The sequence below is a fragment of the Populus nigra genome, chromosome 10 (genome assembly GCF_951802175.1).
Source record: "Populus nigra chromosome 10, ddPopNigr1.1, whole genome shotgun sequence".
In the NCBI taxonomy this organism is placed as follows: domain Eukaryota; kingdom Viridiplantae; phylum Streptophyta; class Magnoliopsida; order Malpighiales; family Salicaceae; genus Populus; species Populus nigra.
Window position 1 is genome coordinate 16,612,910 of NC_084861.1, and position 20,137 is coordinate 16,633,046.

The following is a 20,137-nucleotide window of genomic DNA, read 5'->3' on the forward strand; positions in this document are numbered from 1 at the left end:
GGCCCAAAGGAAAGCAAGACAAATACATAGAATAGAATACAGCCGACAATACAATAGATTATTATTATAATACATACATACATACATACATAGAATAGAAAGTGGGAGAAAGGGAAAACCGACTTCTAAACGTTGTTTGATTTGTCTTCGGGTCATCTTGTCTTAAAACCCAAAAACTCTGCTCTGCTCTGCTCGCCCCCCATTTCTGTTCCCCACGGCTCTACATATATGCACGCTACTGGAAGGAGAAAACTCCGTTTTTGTGTCTACTGCGTGCGTGTGTTCGTTCTACTTTGAGAGAGAGAGAGAGAGAGATAAAGCTATCTATAGATAGATAGATAGATAGGTAGGTAGCGATTCCTTTATTATTATTATTATTATTATTATTATTGTTTCTTCATCAATTAATTAGCTTCACGGTAGTAATCAATCAGGTTAACAAAATTCTTTAATTTTTTTTTTTAAATATGGAATCGAATTACGGATGCGGTGATTCTTTCTTTGCTTCTTTCGTTCCAGGAAATTTCAAGTCTTTACCTTTACCAATTAATCAGTAGATTAGATCTATTTTAACATTGTTATTCCCTTAACAAATCTCGTTTGGTTTCTGTTTATTGAATTAATCTGTTGATAACAATAACAATGATTAAGATTTGATTTGATAATAGTAATCCTGTAGTAGGATAGAACTATAATCCTTTTGTCATCATGCTGCTGTTGTGTTGTATTAGCAAATAACTAATTAACAAGTTTACAATTAACTTATCATTAATATGCCCTTAAAACCCTAGTCAGTCCTTGTCTCCCCTTAATGAATGTTTTCTTGTAATTCATTGTTTCTTTCCTTTCTATTTTAAAGTTCTTCTCTGAACATACTGTCAGTCTGTACTATGTTTCTTTTATCAATGATTTATGTGCTCAGATGTTTTCGTTCTTCATTTTGGCTTCGTTCTTCATGATGCCATTTAGCTTTTATGGTAGAGATTTTGAAATAGTTCTAAATTATTCATTGCTTTTCTTACCAGGCTAACCCGCTGCTGCAATGGGAAAGAAGCCAAAGGAGGACGCTAGCGGTGCACCCTCAAAGGCTAAGGCTAGCAATAAAGATGGGAAGAAAGAGAAACTATCAGTCACTGCCATGTTGGCCAGTATGGACCAGAAACCTGACAAACCTAAGAAGGGCTCTTCCTCAACCTTAACATCTAGTAAGCCCAAGCCAAGGTCAGCTCCTTCTTACACTGACGGCATTGATCTTCCCCCGTCTGATGATGAAGAAGAGGGGCAGGGCTTGGAAGAAGAGCAACAACAGGATGGTACAAACAAGAGAACCAATCAGCGGAGGTCTGAATTGAAGCCCCTTGATGTAGCCTTGTCAGATAAAGAGTTAAAAAAGCGTGAAAAGAAGGAACTTCTCACTGCCCATGCCATTAAGCATGCGAAGCAGGAAGCCCTTAAAGATGATCATGATGCTTTCACGGTTGTCATTGGGAGCCGGGCTTCTGTCCTTGATGGGGAAGATGAAGGGGATGCTAATGTCAAAGATATAACAATAGAGAATTTTTCTGTCTCTGCTCGGGGAAATGAACTACTTAAAAATGCATCTGTGAAGATAGCTCATGGAAGAAGATATGGTTTGGTAGGACCCAACGGAATGGGCAAGTCTACGCTATTGAAGCTCCTTGCTTGGAGGAAGATTCCTGTGCCCAAGAATATTGATGTGCTTTTGGTTGAACAGGAGGTAATTGGTGATGATAAAACAGCTTTGCAAGCAGTTGTTTCTGCCAATGAAGAACTCGTGAAACTCCGAGAAGAGGTTTCCTTGCTGCAGAAATCCACTTTTGCTGCTGAGGGTGAAAACAATGGTGGTGATGATGAAGATGATGCTGGAGAGAGGCTTGCTGAATTGTATGATAAATTGCAGTTGATGGGATCAGATGCTGCCGAATCTCAGGCATCAAAGATTCTTGCTGGATTGGGTTTTACCAAGGATATGCAGGGCCGTCCAACTAGGTCATTTAGTGGTGGCTGGAGGATGCGAATTTCTCTGGCCAGGGCACTTTTTGTGCAGCCAACCCTCTTATTGCTTGATGAGCCTACCAACCATCTTGACTTAAGGGCTGTTCTCTGGTTGGAGGAGTATCTGTGCCGCTGGAAGAAAACTGTGGTTGTTGTCTCTCATGACCGAGATTTCCTCAACACGGTTTGCAATGACGTTATTCATCTACATGATCAGAAACTCGACTCCTATCGTGGAAATTTCAATGACTTTGAAGTTGGGTATGAACAGAGGCGGAAGGAGACAAACAAGAAGTTTGAGATTTATAACAAGCAGATGAAAGCTGCCAAGAGGAGCGGGAGTCGGGTTCAGCAGGAAAAGGTCAAGGATCGAGCAAAGTTTGCTGCAGCCAAGGAAACAGCAAAGAATAAGGGCAAGGGCAAGGTTGATGAGGATCAAGCCCCACCTGAAGCTCCGAAGAAATGGAGAGATTACAGCGTTGAGTTTCACTTTCCTGAACCTACTGAGCTTACACCACCACTCTTGCAGCTCATTGAAGTGAGCTTTAGTTATCCAAATCGGGATGATTTCAAGCTGTCAAATGTTGATGTGGGTATTGACATGGGGACCCGTGTTGCTATTGTTGGGCCCAATGGAGCTGGCAAATCCACTCTCCTGAATCTTCTTGCAGGTGATTTGGTACCGAGTGAAGGTGAAGTGAGGCGGAGTCAGAAGTTGAGGATTGGAAGGTACTCGCAGCACTTTGTGGATCTTCTTACAATGGATGAAACACCTGTACAATACCTTCTCTATCTGCATCCAGACCAAGAGGGGCTTAGCAAACAGGAGGCTGTCCGGGGGAAGCTTGGCAAATTTGGACTGCCAAGTCATAATCATCTTACCCCTATCGCAAAGTTATCAGGCGGGCAGAAAGCTCGGGTTGTCTTCACGTCGATATCGATGTCCAAGCCCCATATCTTACTCTTGGATGAGCCCACAAATCATCTTGATATGCAGAGCATTGATGCCTTGGGCGATGCTCTAGATGAATTCACTGGTGGAGTTGTCCTGGTCAGTCATGACTCTAGGTTGATATCGCGTGTATGTGAGGATGAAGAGAAGAGTGAGATTTGGGTGGTGGAAGATGGAACTGTGACTAGTTACCCTGGAACATTTGAAGAGTACAAAGAGGAGCTACAAAGGGAGATTAAGGCTGAGGTTGATGATGATTAAGGTTGCAGTCAAGAGTACTTAATTCTTTGCATCAATTACTTGATGAGATTTTGCTTGCAATCACTGCATTTGGATTCGGCTAGTATACATTACATGAATACTAACAATGCATCTTTCGTCATTTTATGTAATTGCTTGTGTGGCAGAGATGTAGGAAATAAAGTTCTTATCCCTGTTTCATACATTTTTTTTTCTTGGGAAGGCGAACGAAACCAGTTTGCTTCAGCTATTTTCTCATATGCCTGCATGCATGGTAAGAATACCATATTATCATTGTTGGCCTTTTATTTACGTACCTCCTGCAACTAGGCATAAGCTTTAATGGGGTTTGTGCTCTGGGCGGCGCCCGCATGATGTTTTGTGCAGGGGAATGGTGGCATGAACCGGCATGTTGATATCAATTTTCATCTTGCAATGGTTTCCCTCTCGCTTTCGACTTTCCTTCGAATAAATTATTCCAGTTTGCGGTTTTTGCTTTTATTTGAGGCTTGCTATTTTTCTTCTGTGATGAAAGCTTATTGGTGACTTGCCTTCCTGCGCACTGATTATTAGGATGCGCTTTCCACGTTCGTCTGTTGACATGCTTTGCCTATTAAATTCCTCGCCTCTAGCTCGAGAGATGATACCCTGCCATTGACATTAACAGGAAGAGAATGTGGAAACTTGACCTGCCACCCCAAACCAAGCATTTTCTATAGAACATTGTGTTGCAATTTCTCGAGAGCACGCAGCTTCTGGTTTGCTAGTATCCTGAGCATGAAGACTGAAGATGCACCCTCGCCTTTCCCAAGAACGGTTATTGCAGCTCGATAGCAATTTAACATAGCTTCTCACAACCTAGCTCAGTTGGCTATGTTGATGATACTGAACAGCTTGTGGAAAAGCTTCTATGCCAATTACTTAGAATTAAGTTTTAATTCCAGATAAAAAGCATAGAAAAGTAAAATGTACAATGACCACTAAGAAATTGATCTCCAGAAGCAGGAAAAGGAATTCTCAGGAGGGAACACGCATTATTTGAATTAGATAACGGACGGGGAAAAAATAAGAGAGAAATTTATGATACCTCATCATAATCGCTTTATCCCCCCCCCCCCCCCTCCTCATAAGTCAACTTGCCATGGAAACTTTAATTTGGAAATTTTGAAGAAACATATTGCTTCTTCACTTCCAACCAATCAAGGTACTCCGCAGAAATCCAACTTAGTGAAAGAAGCTTTGGTAAAACAGTAGACTGGTACACAACGAAATTCAACATCCTGGAATAAAACGACGCTATCTAACAAATAACCCATGCATAAATTAGAAAAAAAAAAAAAAAAGAGAAGAAAGAAGAAAGAAAACTCTAATACACAGGCAACAAATCCCCAGTAGAAGCCTTGGGAGAATGGGAGAGGCTCCACCCCAAGCCCAAATGGAAGGTCCATCTGCGAGCATGTAAACAATGACGTACTCTCCAGTCCCCCAACATTAAATAAATGTCTTCCAAGATAAGCAGCAACGGTGCTTCCATGATCTTACAAGTAATGCAGCAACTTATTCTCCCCAATCATAAGAAATATGGAACTCCTGTCCTGGGCCCTCTCATCTGGTTGTTTTCCTCCGTTTCTGTAAAAAACTTCACTTCCCTCTCCTATGAAACGACACAAAATATGAATACATATGAACCAACTGAATTCACAAGCAGAAAACAAGGACACTGACAAGGGTATATTGGGTTTGAAAACATGAAGGTGCAGCAGTGCAACATAATTCTTTAGAATAGTAACTTCATAACTTAGCAATGACCTTATTAAGCATGCACATAAATCATCTCTAAATTAAAAAAATTACCAAGAACAGACTACTAAATATCATGCATCATTGAATAAAAGAAGGCAACAAATGCGATAAGCTCTCTTTTTTCTCACTTGCAATGAAAATGTTTTCCATGCAACCAATAATAGCATGCCTCCCTTGATCAAACAAAAAAACATAGGCAGTATACTGGTCTCTTATACTCACCATATTCTCATTGAAGCTCAATATAGAAGCTACATTTCCACAACGGTAACAGTAATTTGGTGCAGACCAGACCTGAAAATTTTACAGACCAAAAATTACCAAGCTGGCTTGGATATGTTTGACAGCATATGAATTTAAGTTTCAGAGTACATACAGTGACTAAGCCTTTATCTTGAAACATGTACTTGAGACCTTCTTGTACAAGTTGGTGCGCTCGACATACCAGATCAAGATTGTTAATGTGATTGAACTACGGGGAAAAAAAAAGAAAAAAAGAAAAACCAACTGTCAGATCAATATGAAATTTGTTTACAGTGAATGGGACATGTTCCTATGAGAGGTCAGGTTCATTACCTCAGAAGTGACCCTAGACCCAAAAAGCCAACCTGCTCCTCGGGGGCTAACTGCCCATGTCTCTATATCTTCAGGATCACTCCACATGAGATCACAGAATGGCCCTTCATGTGGAATCTCACAATTCCGTTCAATTACTCTTATCTGCCATGTGATAGGGAAAACAAATGTATCAGTACAAACCATGAGGAAAAAAAGCAGCAGGAAATTATAGTCCAACATACTGCACCCCAATGGAGACTCCCTCTCTCTCTACATTGTGTATTGCCGAAATGCACGATTCTTCAGCTAAACTACTACAAAGAAAAGAAAAACACCTGATCGATAGTTCGGATGTCAGGAGAAAGACCACCATGGACGCAAAGCACCTAGAGGATTAAAAACAACATCAAGTTTCACCGTTAATGAAGCAGATGCAAATACAGACCCATCTACATAAATAAACAGAGATCTAGAGAGGAAAAGGACTGCAGTATTCAGAGACAGAGAGAGAGAGAGAGAGAGAGAGAGATGGGTTGCCGCAGGGTGATTACACTTACAGTGCCATCTATAATTGCTGATAGTGTCAGATAATCAAAAACATCAGTACAATACCGCCATGCATTGGCATTCCCATACTTCCTCTGGCACTCATCATAGAAACCATATACCTGACAGGGATAAAAGTTATACCTTATAGCATAGATTACAATCCAAAGGGAAATTGTCAAGAAAGCAGAATTTCCCTCTTGGAAAATTGAGAACATTTGGAATGAAACACAACAATTTACACGTTTCTTTTCATCATAGCAGTTTAGATACACAAGATTGGGGCTGGATTCCATAAGAAACCTCCACATCAGCATATCATCATAAAGATCAGTGGAAATCTAATTTATAAATAATTCTTTATGACTGTAAAGTGATTTTATTATTTTAATGATGGCACCCAGAACTAGCAGAACTGGAGCTTTTCCAAGCTTGTTATCACTTTTGGCAATACTCAACAACATGCCTTAAAACCCAAACAGATTTGACACCAGCACTGAGGATATCCCACAACATTTCAGACTCGTGTTCTCAAAGTTCCTGTATCTATTAGCACAAAAGAATGGACATATGTGAACCTCAAACCTAAGTTTGGATGAATTAGTTTGACCATTTGAGCAACCAAAATATGCATGAATTACAGTATTCTTCATAAATTAACCAAATAAGTCAACCTAAATGGATTGCCTTGAAACTAAAGTAATTTTGGCGGCCTAACAAATATATTTGGTATCTGAGCAACATTCTAAATTTAACTTGCAAGTTATTAAAACCATATCATGTTTCTACACCTGAAAGTTTTTAAATACTTCCATTAACTAAAAGGAATTCCAAAGTGTTCATGCTTTACAATGTCCAACAGCAGTGTGGCAAACCCTCTATCCCAAATTGATAGTCCACTTCCCTTCTTGGGCATCTCATTATCATACTTGATTAAGTTTAAAGAGTGCACTAATGACCCCTTAATTACCATTTTCTTGTTATCATAGGCTAGTGCAAATGAGAGTGTAATCCTGGAAGAATGTACCTCCCTTCTCCCCCAATAACATTTGGTTATTCCAGTATTAAATTAAACTTATAGGGACAGTTCTTAGCCATTGAGTAACCATCATGCCCAACGGGCATGGCCATTTGTAACTTAACTCTGCTCATGGAAATCAAAAGCTCTGTCAGGTTTCTTATGAATAATGATAGCTACTAAAGCCAGAATTCACATTATCTTAGACAAATAATGGTGGAGTATTACACATCACTTTCTTGCACATGATAATGGTTGTTGTCCAACTTAAAACATACCTGTGTTAGTTGCCTGCTTTCATGATTTCCACGCAAAAGTGTAATATTAGCTGGGTATCTACAAACACAACCAAAGATATAGAAAATAGCAAAATTAACTAGGTTCATCAAAAACATAAGCAAAAAATCTAAGATTCATTCATCACAACTTAGTGGGTGAATGATATAGCAGCTGGAAATAGCCTGACCAGCTTCTGGTCTTCAGAATTTGAGCTACTAAGGAGACCAGGTGGCAACTTCTAATGGATTTCAAGTTGCAAAGTTAACAAAGATCGAGATGACAAATTCCCATATGGCCTTTGGAGGCCTTGTAATAATTTGGCCTAATCTAATGGGACCAAATTTTTTTTATTGTAAAAGCTAAGTAGTTGTTTTGGCAGGAAGAAGGGTATGCATTGAATCACATAATGGTATATCAATGCAGCAGCAACATGGAACAAAGGCATGACAAGCACAGAAACAAGAATGTACCTTGCTTTGAGAAGCAAAAGAATAGTGAATACTTCAAGACTATTATAACCTCGATCAACAAAATCGCCCTGCCAAAGCATCGGGAATATTTAAGTGAACTCCAAAAAAAAAATGACATTAAAAAGAAGCAATAATATGGCACAAAAATGACATTAAAGTGGGATTTATCATACGGAGAGTATACAAGTTAGTTACCATAAAAATGTAATTAGTCTCGGGTACATGACCCCCAGTCTGGAAAAGTTTCATAAGATCATGAAACTGGCCATGAATATCACCACAGACAGTGACAGGGCTGTTAACGGGCTGCACATTGGACTCCTCAATGAGGATCTCTTTTACCTGTGTATTTAATTATTTATATATAAAAAGAAGAAGAAGAAATACTATTATATACAGTAAAAGGAAAACAATCAAAATGAATGCATTCTGAATACCAAAGAATAACACGAAATGAAAGAATTGAACTAAGTAAGCGCCTTGACATGAAATTTATTGAAAAAGCAAAGAGTAGCATCAATTGCAGGAAGGGTTTCGATCATCTTGAGAGATGAAAAGCCCTAGTGTGAGGAGGCGCTAGTCTAGAATTAATTGGCTAGCCAAGAAAACGAAAGTATTGAAAGCACGAAAAGACAAAGCAAGAGTAGTAGGGTTGGAACAAAATGAATCAATCCGTGAAGAAGGGTGCGGCGGATAAACCCTAATTGAATTCAACTACTTCCTTAGTTACTAAAAGCATAGATGCATGTGCATATCGGAAAGAAAGAAAGAAAGAAACCCTAGAAGAGAGAGAGAGAGAGAGAGAGTATAAAGAATATACGTATTCGCAGAGAAGCTGGAGCTCGTCTTCCAAAAGATGCTGTCCTTCTTTAACCTTCGCTATCCATTGATCCAAATCCATCACTACTGACGATGACGCTGATGCTGATCTTCCCCTTCTCTTTTTTCTCTCTCTCCTTCTAATAGTTCAATCAATCCACTACTACAGAGGGGAAGGGGTGGTCTCCTCTGAATACAAGTTGAATAGATCTATTTCTTCGCCTGCTCCAAATACTATTTTTGATTTCCACAATAGTTTTTTCTATTTCTTTCTTTTCTTTTCTTTTTTAAATTTATTTATTTATTTATTTTTATCGGAGCATGACAAGAGTGGAGGCGGAGGCCCTCCTAGGCTCCTACTATACTATACCATACCGTCCCGTACAGCCATATACGTGGTGGTGGGATGGTATTTTTTAGAGGGTGATTAAGAGTGGCAGGGATTATTATATAATTTAAAATTATAAAAAAAATATTATTCCAAACATGTTCCCGGACGGTTAATCCCTTTAATATATATATTTTTATTATTATTATTTACTTCCAAATAGGGAAAATGAAAACCATTCTTTCTGCCCATATAAATTTCACTAGCAAATACTCCAAAGAGTATTTCTGCTCAATAAAAGCTTTGATCCATCTAGTTAGTTTATAAATGCTCATTTAAATTTTATATTTTTATGTTAATAATTAAAAATTAAATTCATTTTATAATATTCATTAATCACCGAAAAATTTCAATAACAAGTTAACCAAATGAATGAACTGTAAACTTAGATTTTTATTATTATTTTTTGAACTTGTAAATTCAAACACAATTTTGAGTCCATTCTTTTTTTTTTTTAAGAGAGTAAGTATATTTTGAAATCAAAAGCATTAATTTGTCCTCGAATCAAACCCCATATCAAAGACTCTTTCAAAATAAATACTTGCATGGCTACAATAAACATGTATTCGATGTGAAAAAGAAATAATACTTGAGTTGGCCCGAGAGTGGGTTGGGCCTTAAAAGGTCCGGACACGCGATGCGGAGCCGCCTCAGATCAACAAATCCACCAGAGAAGAGGGGAACCGACCATCCTGAAATCTTTCCTTGTTATTTCTCTTGTGTTGGGCGTGGGTCTTCACGTCGTATTCTTACTTCTTAACCGATACCACCACTCTTGATTGCAGTGTCAATCGGATCTGGGTTTGGGTTGATTTTTTTCTTTTTTGAAAAAAGATGGGAGATCAATTTAGGGGTTCAACAACAGCCATTGATTCCTCTAACATTGGCTTTCAGCTCTTGAAGAAGCACGGGTGGAAGGAAGGAACTGGCCTTGGGATTTCTGAGCAGGGGAGATTGGAGCCTGTGCAAACATATTTGAAGAATAACAAGCGTGGACTTGGGGCTGATCATAATAAGAAATTACTTGTGAAGAAGAATAACACGACCGAGTCTTCTTCTGCCCCGGCTTCTTCTTCTTCCTCTTCCTCCAAGGACAAAACCAGCCAGGTTAGGGTTCTTTTCTCTTTCTAACAAAATAAAAATTAGCTGTTGCTATCCCGACTTTCACCATCACTCTACTAGTTTGTGGTCTTTTTGGATTGATCAACTCTTTTATCTTGATAACAACAACTAACAATGATGTCATCCCGTTTTTGTGAATTGCAGGATCGCTCTTCTTCAAGGAAATCCAAGGCACTGTCTAAGAAACAAAGGAAGATGCAGGAGCTGGAGAAGCGTTTACAGGATAAGGAATTTGAGCGGGGTTTCTTTCGCGAGTTTTGGCCTGATAATGTTTGACGATGGAAATAGATCATCCATCCCTTTTAGAATGCCTCGGCCTAGGTTTTGTACAGCAACTCTGGAATTATTTCATGCCAAAATTTGCAGGCAGGACGGGTCCTTGTTTCTTTCTGTAACTCAAATTTTAAATGTTAAACGTATGGTGTTCAAAATCATACCATCATGCAATGGCCTTTTTACTTTCCAGGCCTTTTAAAGGAGGAGGACCTCTGCTTCCTTTCTATACAGTATGTAATTCCTTTAGCAAAACATCTATGTGCTTCAGCATTTACAACTTGCAGAAGAATCGGTCTTGGATAATTCATTTCCATTTCTTGTCATCCTGTTTGATGAGCTGAACAGGAGCGACTGGTATCCTGACCCACCATTCTCTTAATCGTCTCAGCCACCTATCACTGCTTTCTTTTCTGTAAGGCATTTCCCTTGTGAAAGCTTCTAGAAATACCAAGAGAATCAGATGCTGCAGAGGCACAAATGCAAGCACAGCAGCTACGAAAACCAGCAATAGAGCAACCCTTTCTGTGGCCTGGCATAAAGGGGAGGCATCAATTAGCAAGTTTATCATGAAACAGGACTTGGCTATTCTCAGACTTCCTGTCCACATGTACACTTTCAAATGAGAAAAGCTTTGTTTTGCAGCTTCTGATTTCATAGGTATTGACTACCAACTGACCATTTTGTAATTCATCTATGCTTATGCTATTAAATAAATGCATTATCCTATTAGTATATGGATTTTCAACTCAAAGTGTTATTCACAGAAGCATTCCACACACGTTTAAGGAAACACATCAGAAGCTCTTTCATCCAATATGTAAATGCTCCATTGCAGAAAGTTTATGCTACATAGATTGGATTGAGCTCCATTAGGACATATACCTGGGGAAGTACTGCAAGCAAGATAGCTCTTAACTTCAGAAGAACAATGTTTGCTGTCTGAATTAGTCCTTCAACTTCTGTGATGGCTTCTTGCAATGTCAACAGCCGCTCTACAGCATTTTTATTTGGGGGAGCTGTAACCCTGAAGGCTTCTAAGGGCATCTTTTTGCTGACATACCTTCGTACCAACATTAGAACCGCACACCACACAAAAATGGATGGCAATATATACCTGGTCCAACCCCTATAAATAATCATGAATCATTTTGTTTCAGTTGGTTTCTCCATTCACTTGTGATGAATTGAAAATGTGCATGGCATGGCAGAAATGAGCATTGAAGGATGTCAACTTGCAGTTCGTTGAAATATGAGAAAAGCGGAGAAATCAATGGATATATAAGACAACTCCAAAACATGAAGAAATCCAGTTTGGCAGATGCTAGGCTTCAAATTAATAAAATTCAGTACCAATAATTAGTTCGCTAATGTATCAACATGCTAAAATCATAGACTATCAGACCATCAAATCATTATCTCCAGAATAACATTTATGTCATCCTTCTATAAGAACCAATAATCCAATTAGCATTGCTTAAGAAAAACTACCATAAAATAGCACAGCAGCTTAACACCAGAAACACCATCGATTTGAAAGGATCTTCCCAAGAGGCCAAATGATGGAGACGGCCAGCTGATTCTATAACCGGGAATAGCAATTCCTATAATGGAGTAGGAAAAAACAAAGAAATTATAAATGGAATGAGCAAAATTTGATGATATAAGCTTTATATTTATGGCAATTCCAGAGAAAAAATCCACAATCATAAAAATCTTCAATGCCAGAAAAAATAAAACCTAGATGACTGTCTATTCAAGGGACGGGGCATATAAATATCCTGCAAATGATACTTTACTTCAAGGCTATCTCACTTGAAAAGATCAGCAGTATAGAAACTTAAATTAGAGATAGAGAGAGAGAGAGAGCTGCACAATGATTGAAATCATCGCAGCCAAGTAGTAATATTTGACATGGTAATGGTTCAAAAAGTTCTTTTTGCCTGGGAGTCTAGCGAACTGAAGATCTGATTGATCAATCAAGCTTCCTGTCCAAAGAAGCGTGGAGGAAGTAGCCCACCAAAACTTTTGGAGAGCGTAAGAAACCCTACTTTCATGATGATAAAAGCAGTGGTGCAATTAGATTTACTACCTTAGAAACTCAGTTATTCTATATGTGACTTTGTCCTAGTAAGCTGAATTTAAAGGAACTATTATAATAACCTTCATTACTGCAACATTTGTATCAATCCCTTCAACCTTCACTTTGTCCACTGTTGCCCGTGCAGCTTCAGCTTTCCCAGTATCTGACATTGACTGTTTCACAGATATTTCCAAAGGATTTGTCTCACCAGCCCAAAGATCCCCAAATGCTATAACTTCTACATCTAGATTTGCTTCTTTTTGTAAGATAAATCCAAGTTGACAAAGTGTCAGAAGTGCAACCGGTGAAAGTCTCAATTGCTGTTTTGCATGTGGAGATCCACTAACAGGAGTTGCATTCAGAAGTGCCAGGCGACTGGACAGAGTTTCCAAGATCATATCTCCCCGGGGAAGACTTTCAGCCAGTTTAAAAGCAAGCAAGGTTTTGTAATGAGATGAAAAGCAGCAGAGAGCTTCTCTAACTCCACAACATCGAAAGATGCCCAGGATAGCCCTTGCAAGTACCTCCAACCGCTGAGTCTCATTGAAGTTGTTTCTTTGAATGAATCTGTGCGCATGCAGGATCTCAAGACACACATCCAACCAATAGTCCCGTCGAGAATTGCCTTTGAATTCAGGAAACTCAAAATAAACAGGCTCTGCTCTGAAGCAAAAGAAAGGGAGGAAGAGAAAGTTAAAGACAGTTGAACACTTGACATGTCTACTATGTAAGCTCGTCAATTATTCAAAATATCAAAATTCAATCTGCAAGGTTATCAAATAACATACACAGATGTTGATTTGTACATCACAGCTTTATCAAAGAGACGAGCACCCAACGGTCCGGTTAATTCAGGTTTTATGACCTGCTTCATATCAGATGCCAGATCATATCTAACAGCTTTATCATATAGACCAACTCCCAATGACTCAAAGTAGATAGCATGATTAGTCAGTGTCAATCGGCCTACGCAACACAGAAAGTAAACAAATTGACATGCATTAACAGAGTCCTTGACAAATTTTAACTAAAAAATCAATCCATGAACAGGGCACACGGACCCAAAACCAAAAAGTTCTACCTCTACATTGTTCTTGTAAGTAACAGGATCTACATATAAGCATCAAAAGGTACCAAAAGAAAACCCTCCAACCATTCATTATAGTTCACACAAATTTGAGCTGTGTAACTCTGGCAAGCCATACAAATACCTTTGAAATGCCAGTGAAGACATCTTTAATAGAATAGGTCACCACAGATGAATGCCAACCAGTCTTGTGCTTGCATACACAAGATCATCAATTCGTCAAAAAGAGATAGAGAGAGAGAGAGAGAATTGACATGATTTTTTTTCATTTGAGACGTGTTATTTCCTGAAAATATGAACTTTAAATGACCAAGGTCAATGTCACACCTACATTTGCCAACAGATCCAGCCAACAGTAAAAAAAACTTGACCTAAAAAGAGGACATGTTCATAGAGTAATCAAATGTTATCAATCAATGAAAGTGGAAAAGGGCACATTCACAAACCAGTGTCCACAACATACACAATCAACACAATAAGCCACTATTATTATCCAAAATGCAGTTTGAGGCTTATTAACATGTCAAAATCAACAAATGATGCAATTAAAGGGTTAACAGATCAAAATCAACAAAGATGACGAGGTTGATCTGATCCCTTGATATCTTGCTCTGCACTTGGCAACTCACCTGGCCATGCTGAGATTCCAATATGCTGTAGAACAGGTTGAATGGGAACTGTACCGTCAACATCAAGGATGACCTCTCCTTCAGCAAGCTGATGGTTGGAAATCAAGGGTCCTGGTGTGTTCTTTGCGCTCCTAATAATCCTGCAGAAATAGAAGGAGCCACAATGTAAGTGAACACTGAGATTTTCTTCCATCTTGCATAGTCAAACCACAGAGAGAAATGGAAAGGCAGATGCGGAACAAGGACAGGTAGGTAAAAAAGTTTATGGAGATTTATAACAGAACTTGTTGTATTTCCGATACAATGCCATTAGGAAATGGAAAAATAAAATGAAAAGAGAACAATGGATACTTGTCAAGGCTGCGAAGGTATTTGTCGTAAATGAGAAAGTGAAGTCTGCTGTCTGAGGAGGTAGTGAGCGAATCAAAAAGATTGTGGACGGTTATTACGTCAGCAACAGCAGGACAGGCAGGAGCAATACGGGCAAAAGCCTCTCGGCCAACAGTTGTTGTGTCATCAACCTGAACAGCCATACTAGTGCTAGTGGAGTAAAAAAGGGACCAGCCATCCTCATCCTCCTCTTGTCGTTCACCGGAAGAGATGCTGGTTTCCTACAATTGATGAATAGAATAGAAAAAATTTATGGAGCGTTTGAATAATAATAAAAAGAAGAAATAAGAAAAGCTATGCAGCCAAAAAGTAAGGGGTTGGGGTTGGGGTGCGTCTCACATTCTGTGGTGAATCGTTAACGGGAAGGGCACGAGTAGGCGAGTCCCAAGCAAGCATCGTGTCATAGGTGAAGCGACGGAAGTCCTTGTCACTCAAATAATCAGAACGGGTTGTGATAATATGATGGAGAGCTTGATAGCAACAAAACTCAAGGAAAATCCTTGCATGTTTGACCAGTTGCTGACTATCAGCCTCATGCTCAACATTAAAACGACGCTGTAGCTCTTGCACTGAGACTGCAAGGATTCTGGAGTACCATCATCAACAACAGGTGGTTCATGTCTCATCAATTAAATGCCATGCTTGTTCGGTATCTTCTTTTTTTGTTTGAAAATAAATAGATAATCCCAGCAATAAATTCAAGAATGTATGTAATCAACGAGGCTGAATTGACTTAAGAAAAGAATCCAATTAGCCTAAAATAAATAAATAAGTAAAGAAAGAAAACGGAGAATAGTGAATGGAGAATGGAAGGAAATAAAGATGTAAATAAAGAAATGATTAATTACTTGGAAGAGCGAGAGAGTACGGAATGAGCGAGAGGAGAGAGGTGGGGAATGGTTGAATCGTCGCCGTCTCCGTCGCCGTCGTATTGATAATTATTTTTATTATTTGTATTAGAGGATTTGGTTGGGTGAAAGAGGGTTTGATGGCTTTTCATGAAGTTCTTCATCATCGTCTCCATTTCTCCTCAGCTCCTTACTAAAATTACACTCCAATGTATTGTAATCCTATCATCCGCGCCATTTAACTTACTAGTCACCAGTGTTTTGGCGGGCACGGGCACGATTACGAACACGATCACGAACACGATGGACCAGATCAACGTTATACATCTCCCTCCGGCTCCTCCACGCCTTTTTTCTCCTCTATTCTTTCTTGCGGGTTATGGAGTGGGAAATTTACTTTCCAGAATTGAGAAAATAATTTTCACTCTAGTAGTTCGCATATAGCATTATTACAAATTATAGGTTGTGAAATATATATGTGACTCGTGTAAAATATTTTTATTTTCTATATAAAAAAATTATATATATAAGTTTTTTTAATAGTTTAAAAAAATTGAATTTAAATTAAAAAATTTATGTTAACCAAATAAATCAAGAATTATGTCTGTAAATAAATAAATAAAAAGTTATTAAATATATCTAAAAATAAAAATTAAAAATTAAAAAACAGATATAAATCAAAATATTTAATCTGACGAGACATTCATCTGGTTATGTTTACTATATTTTTTTATTTAAGTAAACGATAATATAGATAAATATATATATATATATATATATATATAATCATTAATTTAAAAACAAAGGTCAGATGCTGATAAACTAAGCTAGCCTGCTTGACCCATTTTGTCAAGACCTACACCCGATTGAGCCCTTGATTTTTTTTGTTTACAACTAGGGTGAATGACAAAAAAATTTTGAATAAAAAAATTAAACGACGCGTCGTCTGATTTGTTTAGATTCCACCCACATCATACTTAAAAAATTTTCCTCAAAAACTTGTTTTTCAACCTCCTTTTGATCCAAACATTGTAAGGACCATGATAAACTTATATATGGTCTCAAAAACCGCCACAACAACCACAATCAACTTGAGTTTAGATCTGGTTTTTTATAAACTTTAAAGATAAAAAACATTTAATATAAACTTTCCTCATCAAATAAAACCATTTGATACAAAAATCATCTATTTCAGTGGTCTAAATCAGTATCAATGATACTTTCCTATCTCTACCACCAAAATCTAGTGACCTTTCTCTCTCTCCTCCCTCAACTAGGGATAAAAAAAATAACAAAAATAAACTTTCGTAACAAAATTAAATCGGAAAAATATTGAGGTACTGAAATTGCACAACTTGCATGATTTGTAAAGTTCAAAGACCAAAGTGCATCTTTTGCGAGACTTATGGCATGCCACCCATGTTTTGTGTTTTTTTCATTTTTGTCATTCTTTTTTCAATTCCACCTTTACATAAGAAATCAAAATCAATTGGTCTTCAATTATGACTAAATCACTAAGAAAAAAGGTTTGAGGATCAAATTAAAAAAAAAAGGCAAAATTTTGCATAGTCCGTCCACAATAATGTATAAAATAATGAACAGTGGAGCATTACACACTGAAAAACCTACATCTTTTAAAGTAATATTTAATATAGTATTAGAGCGACCACTAAATCACGTATATATTACATGTGTGACCTCTTAAAACGCTAGTCTCTCTTAGTCTCAACTATTTTAGCTTTTTGTCCAGCAATAATAGTTCAAGTCAATATTTAACATGATCACAAAAAACATCAATAATAGCCAACAACCAATAGAATTAATAATAGGTAAATTTACCTATTATGATGGCCTAGTAGCAAGAGCTTGGGATTAAGAGTTTGTTTTCCTATGGTTTCAGATTCAAGCCATATAGTTACTAATATGATGGCCACTGGAGGTTTACATGGTCGTTAACTTCATGGCCCTTGAGATTAGTCAGGATACGCGCAAGCTGACCCGAACATCCATATTAATAAAAATAAGTAAATTTATAATTGTAAAGATTAATAATGACACCAAAATAATTAATTGCAATAAATAATATCAATTCAATTAAAAATTAATTAAATTAAATAGTAATTAAATTAAATAGTTAAACATATAATAAATGACCGGTTGATAGACCTGTACCATCAGAAGCACATACATATCAATTCAAAACTACACACGTTAATTAAAAATGATGACCAATTAAAAACTACACACGTTAATTAAAAATGATGACCCTTTTGCCAAGGTTTGGTTGCCATTCAAGGAGGGATAATTTCTTTGAATTGTTTTGTTATAGGATGTGGAAGATTAGGTTGAAAGTCTATAATTATGATTGAATGTGAAATTTAAAAGAAAAACAACAAGGAATTAATTTCTTAGAAATTAAGTGTCGACCAAAAAGCCATTGAGACAGAATGGATTTAGTTTCATTTTTCCAGGTGTTATTGCGTTAAATTGTAGATGCAGTGAATGTTTACACGGGATAAGTGTGTCGAAATAAAATTAAAAAAAAATGAATCTTAGGATCCTATGTAAATAATTGTTTGAACCGATTCATAAGTAAGAAAGGTAGTAATGAAAATTCTATTGATATGTTACATAAAAATATGATGTTTATATGAAAATGAGTGAAAAGAATGTAGAATTTATATAAAAGATAATAATATAATATTCAAGTTGTGACATGAAATATTGTTTCGATAAGATCTCGGGACACAAGAGGATCACGGTCAGCACGCCAAACATGCATGATTTCCTTTCTATTATTTTTTTTAATGAAATGATTTAATTTAATGGCATGTTTATGTGGAAAAAAGGGATGTAGGGGTGTGTGTGTTAAAGATATTATTCCGGAGCATGTAGGAAAGAAAAAAACATGAAGATTTATTTTTTAAAAAAAAAAACCAAAAAGCTAATTAGCCATTCAAAGATTTTGAATGCTAATTATGTGAATAAGATTTTATTAACATCGACATTTAACCTTGTGAAAATAAAGGATGAAGTATATATAGGATGAACTTGATTAACCTACCCGGTCATAATCGGCTAATGATATCAACAGGGTTATGTTGATATCGGCATTAACAAAGACTTTATTAGTCTACAAGGTCATGGTCGGCTAATGATATCAACATAGTTGTGTTTATATCAGTATTAACAAGGACTTAATTAGCCTACCATGTCATGGTTGACTAATGATATCAACACATTAACAAAATTTACTTAACTAATTTCATACATAACTAATCTTTAATTAGACAAAATCAATAAAAACCCAAACTTAAACCCTGAAATTTTTATCCTAAAAAATTTAAAAATTTAACTAAGTTAATTAACTAATTAATATAAAAGAAGGTAAATATACCTTAAATTGGTTAAATAGAGAGCTTATAGGTGGTGGTGGCATCAGTAACATTGAAGATTGAGAGAGATTTGTGGTAGTCATGGGTAGATGGCTACTGAGAGAAGCGACAAGTGAGAGAGAGAGGGGGGTGAGGTCTATCATGGATATGAGAGAGGGATAATTTCTGTGTGCTGGAGACTAAAAGTTTGTTTGAAAACGTGGTGCAAACCGTATTTTTTAAAATTTTGAATTTTTTTTTAAATTTTTTTTATATTTTCAGATTATTTTGATATGTTAATATAAAAAATAATTTTTAAAGAATAAAAATAATATTAATTTGATATATTTTTAAATAAAAAATATTTTAAATTATAACTATTAGTACAATTCCAAATACATCATAGGATGAGGTTGCTTGAGTTGAGAGCGGTTTAGAAGAATTGGAAAGCAGTGGTCAGGGGTGGGACATAGATAAAATAATAATTAGTGGTTGAATTTGATGACGTAGGTGATTTATAGATAATATATAAGATAGTAGGTTAAAAAATCTAAAAAATAAATATCAAGTTAGGCAATACTATCCATTTAATTTAACTTGTATAACTCATTAACAGTATAACCTTGTATTTTATAAAATTCTTGGTATAAAAGCATTTTTAATAACAAAAGTTATTTAGAAAAGCCATATGATTAATATGAGTTTTTGAATTGTTAGCTATTTTATATCTTATCTAATATAATATGTCAATATAGATATTATATATGATAGTAGATTAAAAAGTTCAAAAAATAAATATCGAGTTAGGTGACGAGTTAATATAGTCATCAAGACTTTGATACTATATTAAAAAACTAATTCAATCTAAAAGTTTAAATTATTAGATAAGATTTCAAGATATAATTTATATTAATTTTTAAAATAATAATAAAAAATAAGGAATAACAAATCGTTCCATTACTCGTTTACATATACATTTATTAATTAATAGTGAAGAGTGAAACATGAAGCTTAATATTAAATTATAGTACAAGCAACTTCCCACGACGGAGGATAACTTTTTTTTTTTTTTTGGCAACGCATATGAACATTTTTTAAAGCAAGCATGGATCGGATCAATGTGAACTTGGTCAATTGAAGCTGTGTTTCTGTTCTTTCTTCTAGTAACAGCACCAGTACAGTAGCCGGTTAGAGTTGACTAAGGTAATGGCTGGTGTTTACCATAATGTTGGATGCATGGGC

At 36.6% G+C, this 20,137-nt stretch overlaps 4 protein-coding genes across 8 annotated transcripts; 2 read left to right on the forward strand and 2 right to left on the reverse strand.

The window, feature by feature from the left end:
• Positions 1-125: 125 nt before the first annotated feature.
• LOC133705052 (ABC transporter F family member 4-like) lies at positions 126-3,413 on the forward strand. 2 transcript variants are annotated; one of them, XM_062130145.1, is made up of 2 exons: positions 126-346; positions 1,026-3,413. In XM_062130145.1, the coding sequence occupies exon 2, from the start codon at positions 1,043-1,045 to the stop codon at positions 3,227-3,229; it is 2,187 nt and encodes a 728-aa protein (XP_061986129.1). In that variant the 5' UTR covers positions 126-346; positions 1,026-1,042; the 3' UTR covers positions 3,230-3,413. The 2 variants fall into 2 exon arrangements, with proteins under 2 accessions (XP_061986129.1, XP_061986130.1); XM_062130146.1 differs by having other exon boundaries at positions 137-273.
• A 922-nt stretch (positions 3,414-4,335) lies between these two features.
• On the reverse strand, positions 4,336-8,959 carry LOC133705054 (phytochrome-associated serine/threonine-protein phosphatase). Its single transcript, XM_062130151.1, has 10 exons — positions 8,703-8,959; positions 8,078-8,224; positions 7,883-7,950; positions 7,412-7,469; positions 6,127-6,237; positions 5,905-5,955; positions 5,588-5,731; positions 5,388-5,483; positions 5,234-5,305; positions 4,336-4,862 (listed from the first exon to the last, which is right to left on the reverse strand). Exons 1-10 carry the CDS (start codon positions 8,781-8,783, stop codon positions 4,779-4,781), a joined length of 912 nt encoding a protein of 303 aa, XP_061986135.1. The 5' UTR covers positions 8,784-8,959; the 3' UTR covers positions 4,336-4,778.
• Positions 8,960-9,581: 622 nt separating this feature from the next.
• On the reverse strand, positions 9,582-15,946 carry LOC133705053 (uncharacterized). Of its 4 annotated transcripts, none has more exons than XM_062130147.1 (9): positions 15,522-15,946; positions 15,013-15,259; positions 14,635-14,894; positions 14,284-14,423; positions 13,356-13,533; positions 12,648-13,230; positions 11,976-12,088; positions 11,370-11,613; positions 9,582-11,016 (listed from the first exon to the last, which is right to left on the reverse strand). In XM_062130147.1, exons 1-9 carry the CDS (start codon positions 15,695-15,697, stop codon positions 10,792-10,794), a joined length of 2,166 nt encoding a protein of 721 aa, XP_061986131.1. In that variant the 5' UTR covers positions 15,698-15,946; the 3' UTR covers positions 9,582-10,791. The 4 variants fall into 4 exon arrangements, with proteins under 4 accessions (XP_061986131.1, XP_061986133.1, XP_061986134.1 ...); XM_062130149.1 differs by having other exon boundaries at positions 15,013-15,405; positions 15,522-15,662; XM_062130150.1 differs by having other exon boundaries at positions 15,013-15,396; positions 15,522-15,638.
• LOC133705055 (uncharacterized) lies at positions 9,924-11,232 on the forward strand. Its single transcript, XM_062130152.1, has 2 exons — positions 9,924-10,196; positions 10,356-11,232. Exons 1-2 carry the CDS (start codon positions 9,924-9,926, stop codon positions 10,485-10,487), a joined length of 405 nt encoding a protein of 134 aa, XP_061986136.1. The 3' UTR covers positions 10,488-11,232.
• Positions 15,947-20,137: the final 4,191 nt, after the last annotated feature.

Coding starts and splice junctions, on each gene's coding strand:
- LOC133705052 (XM_062130145.1), top strand. CDS start 1,043: ATGGGAAAGAAGCCAAAGGAGGACGCTAGCGGTGCACCCTCAAAGGCT.
- LOC133705054 (XM_062130151.1), bottom strand. CDS start 8,783: ATGGATTTGGATCAATGGATAGCGAAGGTTAAAGAAGGACAGCATCTT. Junction 8,225..8,702: donor TCCAGCTTCTCTGCGAATAC/GTATATTCTTTA, acceptor TTAAATACACAG/GTAAAAGAGATCCTCATTGA. Junction 7,951..8,077: donor AGACTAATTACATTTTTATG/GTAACTAACTTG, acceptor ATGCTTTGGCAG/GGCGATTTTGTTGATCGAGG.
- LOC133705055 (XM_062130152.1), top strand. CDS start 9,924: ATGGGAGATCAATTTAGGGGTTCAACAACAGCCATTGATTCCTCTAAC. Junction 10,197..10,355: donor CCAAGGACAAAACCAGCCAG/GTTAGGGTTCTT, acceptor TGTGAATTGCAG/GATCGCTCTTCTTCAAGGAA.
- LOC133705053 (XM_062130147.1), bottom strand. CDS start 15,697: ATGGAGACGATGATGAAGAACTTCATGAAAAGCCATCAAACCCTCTTT. Junction 11,614..11,975: donor AGCTGCTGTGCTATTTTATG/GTAGTTTTTCTT, acceptor GATTATTTATAG/GGGTTGGACCAGGTATATAT. Junction 11,017..11,369: donor TGCTTGCAGTACTTCCCCAG/GTATATGTCCTA, acceptor CCTTTATGCCAG/GCCACAGAAAGGGTTGCTCT.